The following is an 8513-nucleotide window of genomic DNA, read 5'->3' on the forward strand; positions in this document are numbered from 1 at the left end:
CCCCCAGTCCCCATGTCTCCTTCCAGCCCACCTGCCCAGCAGTGACCCACTCTCCCCCCTGGTCACCAGCTTGGGGACAGAGGTGGCCCCAGGCCCAGTTCTCAAAGAAGGGGACAAGACAGGCCCTGACAGTGGCATCGGAATTGGGGTCCATCTAAGACAGCAGTTCTCACCTGGGGGTGTTCTGTCCCCCAGGGGACACTTGGCGATGTCTAGGGACGTTCGTAGTTATCACGGCTCGGGGGGAGGGGCTGGGACAGTCAACAACCTGCAGTACTGGACATGGCCCCCCATGACAGAGGCTGATAAGGCTGCAAACATCAGTAGGGCCAGAACGAGGACTGGATTCAGTCAAGTCACACAGGGCACGCAGCTGCCTGGCACCAGCAGGTTTTGCCTGTGTTCTTAGAGGTAACCGCAGGGTAGAAAGGGGCCGGACTGTGGCTGAAGGGATCAGGGAGTAATTCCAGGGAAGGCCGGCAGCCGAGAAGGGAGCCTGATCGCAGCTCTCCCTTCTGCCGCACATCCTAAGCACAGGCGTGGTGCAGAGTGGGCCCGTCTGACCTGCTCTCCCGTGGCTGGAACCCTTCCAGGGCCACCCACAGTGAAGTTCAGCAGCCTCGATGAGGCTGTGAGGCCCCCAGCCCCGTCCCGCTGGCCTCCGGCCCATCCAGCCCCTCCTGCGTGGTGTCGCGCCCTGGATCCCTCTCCACTTGTCCAGAACGCCATGTCCCACCTCGCCTTCCCCTCACAGGTGCAGCTGGTGAATAACTCCTTCAAAGGAATCAAGTACTTGCGGCTCAACACGCTGGCGTCCCTGGGCTATGCCGTGGTCGTGATTGACGGCAGGGGCTCGTGTCAGCGAGGGCTTCGGTTCGAAGGGGCCCTGAAGAACCAAATGGTAACATGTCATCACCGTCTCTCCGGGCCTTTCTGTGTGGTGAGGGGCGCCCTGGGGCTTGGGGGGAGCCCTGGCTGGGGGGCGNGGAACCAAGGCAGATGTCCACTTTGATGCTCCCATTTGAGCGGCACCACAGCTGGTGCCTGAGGCCCAGATGAACCAGACACATAGACACATCGGTACAGGGACCCCCCTGACTCCCGCCATCAGCAGGACGTCCCAAGGGCTGGACAGGGACTGGTGGCTGTAGAAGTGGTGCTGATGGTGATGGTGGTGATGGTGGTGTGGATGGCGGTGATGGGGATGGAGGTGATGAAGGTGACAGTCATTGAGCCCTTAGCAGGTGGCAGCCTCTGAGTGCAGGACACTCAGCCTCCCGTTTCCTCTGTGGCCGCTGTAAAACGGGCCCTACTGTGCTGACAGGGATGAGGGGACAGAGGCCCAGAGCACGGACGTGACGGTCGCAGAGCCAGCCTGGGGGAGGTGGGGCGGGGCTGGCGCTGGGCCTGTCTCTCGTCCGCAAGAGGCAGAGGTGGGACGTCCAGGCGCGCATGCGCAAGGAGTCCTCTGAGAGGTGCCCGGCCTCGTCCCCCAGGGCCAGGTGGAGATCGAGGACCAGGTCGAGGGATTGCAGTTCGTGGCCGAGAAGTACGGCTTCGTGGACCTGAGCCGGGTCGCCATCCACGGCTGGTCGTATGGAGGCTTCCTGTCGCTTATGGGGCTGATCCACAAACCCCAGGTGTTCAAGGTGGGTCCCGGCCCGTCCCCCCTCCTGTGTTCCTGTGTGCCGGCACCCACCTGTGCCCCTCGGAACCTCCCCCCCCCCGAGAGGCATCCCAGCAGGGGCCTTGCCACGTGGCTGTTTCTCCCCGCAGCAGCCCCGTGGGGCCGAGCCCCCCTCCTCATTGCCCGCCACTGCTGACCCCAGGATGGCATCCGGCTGCACAAAACCCCGCCAGCAGCTCTCTGTGGGAGGCTGAGCCCGGGACCCCAGCCTCGGATGGGCAGAGGTGGGGCATGGTGTGAAGAGCGTCGGGGGAGGGGCCCCCAGGCCGGTGGCGCTGTCAGGGCACCGCGGGGCGGCGATGAGGAGGAGGAGGCAGGAAGGCGGTGGGACCAGGGAGGGGCCGATCGCGGCCTGAACGTACTCGTTCAGCTCACCCGCCCTCCCTCGACGGCGCTCTGTCCACGATCCACGGCGGGCCCACGGCCCGNGGCCCCGGGGACGGCCGGCAGGCAGGCGGGGACTCCAGAGACCTGACCTGTGTGTGTGTCTCTCTCTCTCCCCTCACCGCCGCCTCTGCCGCTCCAACCACGCCCTGTCCGCTGTGGCCCCCAGGTGGCCATCGCAGGCGCCCCGGTCACGGTGTGGATGGCCTACGACACAGGGTACACTGAGCGCTACATGGACGTCCCAGAGAACAACCAGCTTGGCTACGAGGCGGGTTCGGTCGCTCTGCACGTGGAGAAGCTACCCAATGAGTAAGGCCCTGCCCGCCCAGCCCCCTTCTCTCCCAGCACCCCTCCCTGGCCTTGCCCTTTCTGTGCCCGGGAGGCCGCTCCGGGCTGGTCCTCCATGACGCTGGGCGTCCACGGTTCCTCCCACCTTGGCGCCCCTCGCCCCCCGAGGGCCTCCCTTCTCACTGCCCCTCATGGGGGCAGGCCGGCCCCCTGGGGCTCTTGGAGGGAGGAGGCCTCAGCCCTGCCCTTGGAACGATGGGAAGAAGGCCCTACGGCCCCAGTGCCTTGCACACACCGGCCTCCCTCGCTCCCCAAGCACGTATCCCGCTGTGAGGCCGTCGGCCGGTCTTGAACCTGACCAGTCTCTGTTCTGTGGGACTTGACATGAGGGAGTTCAGGACACGAGTCCACGTGGTTGTAACATCTTGGTCGGGGGGAGCGTCTTAGACACACCGTGTCACGCTCTGGTACCAGCCTCCGTCTCTGAAGGAGGGGACCGTGTCATCACCTCTGGTGTGGCTCTGGCTGGCCAACGGCCGCCCTGGGCCCAAGCCTTCAGGGCCGGTGCGTGCCGACCCCGCCTGGGCCCCTGGTGCTGGTGAGGCTGCTTTCCGTGGTCTGGAGTGTGGCCCAGGCTCCCTGGGGACACCTGGGGACAGCCACGCGGAAGCCCCAGTGCTCTGGGCTGGTCCGTCCAGTACGGAAGCCACAAGCCATGTGAGGCCACTGGATTTAAGTTCACATTAGTTTATAGCCACTGAACGAATAAGTGCGTCAAGGCAGATTGGTGGCTGTGGGGGATTGGGGTGGGGGGGGAGTGGCTNAAATGTCCCTGAACTGTTCAGTTTAAAACAAAGTATTTTTAGGTTATGTGAACTTCACTTCGGTAAATTTTTAAAAAAATTTTATGTTTATTTATTTTGGACAGAGAAAGAGAGAGACAGCATGAGCAGGGGAGGAGCAGAGAGAGGGAGGCACAGAACCCAAAGCAGGCACCAGGCTCTGAGTTGTCAGCACAGAACCCGATGAGGGGCTCAAACTCATGAACTGTGAGATCATGACCTGAGCTGAAGTTGGATGCTAAACCGGCTGAGCCACCCAGGCGCCCCAATAAATTATTTTTTTAAATCCATTTTTTATAAAAGAAAATTCCTGTTCCTCGGCTACTCTTGCCACATTTTAAGTGCTCATGTGGTGATGCTGGTGATGACAGCATTCGGTGGGGCAGGTCTAGAACATTCTATCAACCAGCAGTGCCGTGGCGGCTCTAGACGCTTCCCCATAGCTCAGGCGCTCCACACACACAGCGCCCCCCCCCTCGCCTGGAAGGGAGGGGGAGTCTGCAGACCGCCCCTGCGTTCTGGCCGCTCTGGCCGCACCCCGCGTGAAGAAGGTCCCGCCTCAGACGCTCACGCAGCCTTGCCTTCCAGGCCCAACCGCCTGCTGATCCTGCACGGCTTCCTGGATGAGAACGTGCACTTTTTCCACACAAACTTCCTCGTCTCCCAGCTGATCCGAGCCGGAAAACCTTACCAGCTCCAGGTGGGTGGCCCTGCTCCCCCACAACTGGCCTCCTCCAGCCTTCTCCAGGCCCCACGTCCCCCACATCCTTCCGCGATCCCTACCGATCACAGGCGGTGCCTGGGTACACCCAGGGGACAGGCGAGACCCACCCCAGCTCAGCCTGGTGGAGGGAGGTCGGTGTTCTCAAAATGATGGCTCACATGCCACTTTATCTGGAACCCAGAACCGGTACAAGGTGCTGAAAGCATCTGTGTGTGACGGGGACTGGAGAAGGGCTCCCCGAGGGGGGGACATTTGAGGGTGCTAGAGTACTGGTGAGATTCGGCCTGGGTGTGGGGGGCCGCAGGCAGACCCCAGGCACAGGACACCGGCAGCGACAGCAGCGCGGGCACAGGAGACCAGGGCGGCTGGAGCAGGCAGGAGAGAGTTGGGAGCCAAGGTGGGGCTTTGGGCGGGGCTTCCGCGGTGGGGGCGGGGCCTCGGCTGGATTTTGATTCAAGGGTGAGGACAGGTGTCAGCCAGCCTCCCGTGTGCCTCTGGCTGCCCTGTGGACAGGGTCCCGTGGGCAGAGGGACGTGCCCGTAGCCCGTTGTCCCAGCAGGAAAGGGGCCTGCAGAGTGAGCTGGAGGCCTGGTAGGCTCAGGAGGAGTTTGGGAGGCGAGAGGACAGATATTAGCACGGCTGCCACCCCCAGTGCTTCTGCCTCCCAGATGCCACCACACGCCCTGTCCTCAGGGAGTGCCGTGTTGCCAGTTCGACAGATGGGGAAACTGAGGGTCGCAGGGCAGGGGGGCAGGCCACGGGGACCTGTGGCTGGGCACGCCTTTCCAGACAGGGCCGGAGCAAGGCAGAGCTTGATCTTGGGAGGCCCCCCAGCTGCACGTGCTCCTTGAAGACAGGCCAGAGGCAGCTGCCTGAGATCAGGGTGAGGCCAGCCAGGAAGCAACCTCAAATGTCTTTTTTGAGAGAGAGAGAGAGAGAGCATGCGCATGTCCACACAAGCAGGGAAGGGGCGGGGAGAGACAGGGAAACTCAAGCAGGCTTCACCGTCAGCAAGGAGCCTGATGCCGGGCTCGATCTCACTACTAAGATCATGACCTAAGAAATCAAGAGTCGGACGCTTAACCGACTGAGCCACGCAGGCACCCCCTCAGACATCCTGTTTGAGTGTGAAATCCCCAGCCGGGTGGCTGGCCGTTTGTGGTAGGTCCACTGACCTCGGGCCTTTCCTGCTCATCTGTGAAATGGGAAGGACACCCCTGTTTGCGGGTGAGCCTCCGGGGCCAAATGGGTTTTCACGGGAGAGCGTTAAAAACACAGGGTGGGCTCGTAGTCCTGTGCCCCGGGCTCCCGGGGAGGAGCTGAGGGCGGGAGCGGGTCAGCACACGAGGGAGGTGGAACGCACCCCCCTTTTGTATCACAGTTGTGCTGGGAGGCTGGCGCCCTCGCACATCACACTTGTTGCAGGCCAGGCCAGGCCAGGGCACAGCGGGGAACTGCACGGCCCCTTCTCCCTGCCCTCACAGCCGAAGGGAGGAGGGGGTGACCAGGCAGCCAGGACCCGGGGTGGTGTGAAGGGCCTGTCACAGGCAGTGCTGGTGCCCACAGCGGGGAAGGAGCGAGGCCCGGGAGGCTGTAGGGGCAGCAGGACCGGGAGGCGGGTCGCGATGCCAGGCTGGCAAGTCCTTGCAGAGCTCTGGGCTGTGGACGGTATGATCAGAGTTGGGCTTCATCCAGGGTTGGATTAAAGATAGCAAGGGAGGAGGAGGGGAGAGCTCTGGGCACTTAGATGTGTTCTGGAGTAGTGAATGGGGGCAGTAGCCATGGGCCTAGAGAGGACAGAGTAGCTCACAAACCCGTCTTGCTGGCAGGAAGGGGCGAGGAATGGGCTCCCTGGCCCTGACACCAGCCAGCCCTGTCCAGCTTGAGACCAGGGTTGGGGACTTTGGGAGAGTCTGGAGCACTTTTCAAGGCTGTCCCATGAGCCCCCACGGTTTGGGACCTGTTAGGGTGCCAGGGCCCTGGTTTCATGATCAGGCCCGTCGCCGTCCCCCCACAGGCCTGGACGTCTGCCCCACCAGCTCTCAGGGCCCGGGTGATTCCTCAGGTGTGGCCCTTGGCACCAACATGTCACTGCCCCTTCTGGGGATAATCCCCCTCTGGTGGTAAGACAAAGCCTGGGGTGGACGCCTGCCTTGGGGGCCACAGCTTGTGCAGTCCTAACGGGGCCTTTTGGTGAAGTGGAAGTGACCCCAGTAGACAGCAGCAGCGGACCCTGGATGTGGTGCAGCCCCCACCCGGCTCCCCAGGTTGGGGAGCAGTTCCTAGCCTGGGGGAGAGACTTGCCCTTGGCAAGCCATTGAAAGGACCTGCAGAGGCCCCAATGCTTCATCTGGGTTTTTTTTGGGGGGGGGGCGTGGTGCATGTGCAGTCAGGGAGCTTGTCACCTGCCCAGAGTGGCGCAGCAGCACGTGGGTGGAGGAGGGGGACTGGAACCCAGGTCCGTCAGCCCAGGGGCCCTGCTCTTTCCTCTCCACAATCCCCTAGGAGCCCAGGGCCAGAGTGGGGGCAGCACAGGATGCCGGGGATGGCGAGCACCTGGGGCGGAGTCCCTCCGTGCCCACCCCCATCCGTGCCTTCTCTGTCCCCCCAGATCTACCCCAACGAGAGACACAGCATCCGCTGCCCGGAATCCGGCGAGCACTATGAAGTCACGCTGCTGCACTTTCTACAGGAATACCTCTGAGCCCCTGAGGCCTGGGGCCTGCACCTTCAGAGCACAAGTGGCTTCGCCGCCGCCGCCGCCACCGAGGGAGCGGGCGGGAGGGGCGAGTGCCCCCCCCCAAGGCCCCTCCCCGCAGCTCCTTCTCCCTCGGCCCCGCTGGACAGCCCCACCCCGGGGGCCTCCGCCTTCGCTGACCCCGCGCCTTTTATCATTGTTTTAATGCTCCTGGCTGTTCTGCCTGCTGCTTCTCGGTCGGTCACCAGGGTGGCGAGATGAGGCCCAAGTCCAAGAGGCACGTCCTCAGGCCACCCCCTCCTCTCCAAGTTGTCCGGGAGCCCCGACTCCACGGGACACGGTGGGGGGTGGGGAGACAGGGGCCGAAGACACTGGGAAGGGCCGGGCCTCCATCGCGAGCCTCCCCCCCCACCCTGGCCCCAGGACGCCCAGCGGCCACATGGCCACACGGAAGCATGCGACTGCCTTTCCCTCCAGCCCCGCCCACTTCATGTTGCGTTTTGTTCGGGGGCGTTTTTTGACGATTATTTAAAAGACCGAGCAGAGGGTGCCTAATCCGGGGATGGGGTCCACCGCCAGCACCTGGTGGGCACCCTTCCTCCCCACCCGGCTCTGGAGCCGCCTGCGCACACCCCTGGGCTCAGAGCCCGGGATGGAGCCGCCCCGCCTCAGGGTTCTCCTCACCCTTCCCCTCCCGCCAGGACTTCTGCTGGGGGGGCGGGCAAAAAGAAAAACAAGCAAAAAACAACGACAAAAACCACACACACACACAAACGAGAAACCCCACCAGAAACGAACCACCTCTACATATTATGGAAAGAAAATATTTTTGTCAATTCTTATTCTTTTATAATTATGCGTGTAAGAAGTAGACTCATTAAACAGTTCCAGACAGAAGCGCGCCCACCTGCCTCAGGTTCCTTCCCAGCCCCGCAGGGGACAGCCTCAGGGTCCCGGTGCAGCCACGGCAAGTCGCCTAGGGACCCCTGCCTGGGGTGTCGCGGCCGGCCTGTCCAGCCCCCAGGCTTCCTCAGGGCCACAGCGGTAGCCAAGGTGCGGATCCTTCTGGCCATCCCTGTGGCCCAGCGGCCTTCACTTCCTTTAGTGCCTGTGCTGTCTCCGCGGTTGGGGGGTCAGGAAAGGAGAGCGGGCCGTTCCCTTCACGACTGTCCCCGCAGCCCACACCTGGGGAACCCAGAGACCACGCGGCACGCCGGTCCTTGAGTTCCCCGCAGCAGGACGATCTGGCGCCTCCACCCCCCTCCGTACTTTGGGAAGCTCCGCTTTTATTTTTAATGGCTTAAAAAATAATAAAACTTCAGTGCAAAAGGATATACAGAGAAAAGATGCCTTCCCTCCAGAGAGGTAATCCCATCCCAGTCTCTTATTTTTAATACCTGTTTTCTATTCCTGCCTATGAATGTGCCCTAATTTATTTTGCCAGGCACCTACCGAGGGAGAACAGGTTATTCCGGGCTTTTGGTCTGAATCGGTACAAATCAGGGGTCAACAGACTTCCCCCCCTAAAATGCCAGAGAGTAAATATGTTAGGCTTTGCAGGCAAGACTGCCGGGGATACAACCACTCTGCTCTCCTAGTTCAAAAGCGGCCACAGGTGATATGTAAATGAGGGGGTCTGGCTACGTGCCACTAAAACCTTATTTACAAAACCGGTCAGCTGGCCAGATTTAACCCACAGGCTGTAATTGGCCAACACCCAGTATAAGTGATCCGTAACAGCCTTATACATACTTTGGTCATATATTTGAGTTTATAGGGGTAAATTCCTAGAATAATCAAAAGGCATATTTGATTTTGGTTTCACGGAGTATTGCCAAATTGCCTTCCAAAGAGAACACCTCAATGTAAGCTTCTCCAATAAGCGTG

General features: G+C 61.7%; 1 protein-coding gene across 6 annotated transcripts in view; it reads left to right on the forward strand.

Annotated features, from left to right (window-relative positions):
• Positions 1-7523, forward strand: part of DPP9 (dipeptidyl peptidase 9) — a 41562-nt gene extending 34039 nt beyond the window's left edge. For 5 of the 6 annotated variants that reach the window (XM_077780968.1, XM_077780992.1, XM_077780784.1 and 2 more), the window contains 5 exons: positions 755-901; positions 1497-1649; positions 2241-2383; positions 3793-3904; positions 6540-7523. In XM_077780968.1, the coding sequence (XP_077637094.1) occupies positions 755-901; positions 1497-1649; positions 2241-2383; positions 3793-3904; positions 6540-6632 (648 nt within the window). In that variant the 3' untranslated portion in view covers positions 6633-7523. Of the gene's footprint in view, positions 1-754; positions 902-1496; positions 1650-1776; positions 1912-2240; positions 2384-3792; positions 3905-6539 lie in introns of those variants that run through there. The other variant, XM_077780839.1, reaches the window with a different exon arrangement.
• The last annotated feature ends 990 nt before the right edge of the window (positions 7524-8513 follow it).

Source organism: Crocuta crocuta, unplaced genomic scaffold (genome assembly GCF_008692635.1).
Source record: "Crocuta crocuta isolate KB4526 unplaced genomic scaffold, BGI_CrCroc_1.0 scaffold110, whole genome shotgun sequence".
In the NCBI taxonomy this organism is placed as follows: Eukaryota; Metazoa; Chordata; class Mammalia; order Carnivora; family Hyaenidae; genus Crocuta; species Crocuta crocuta.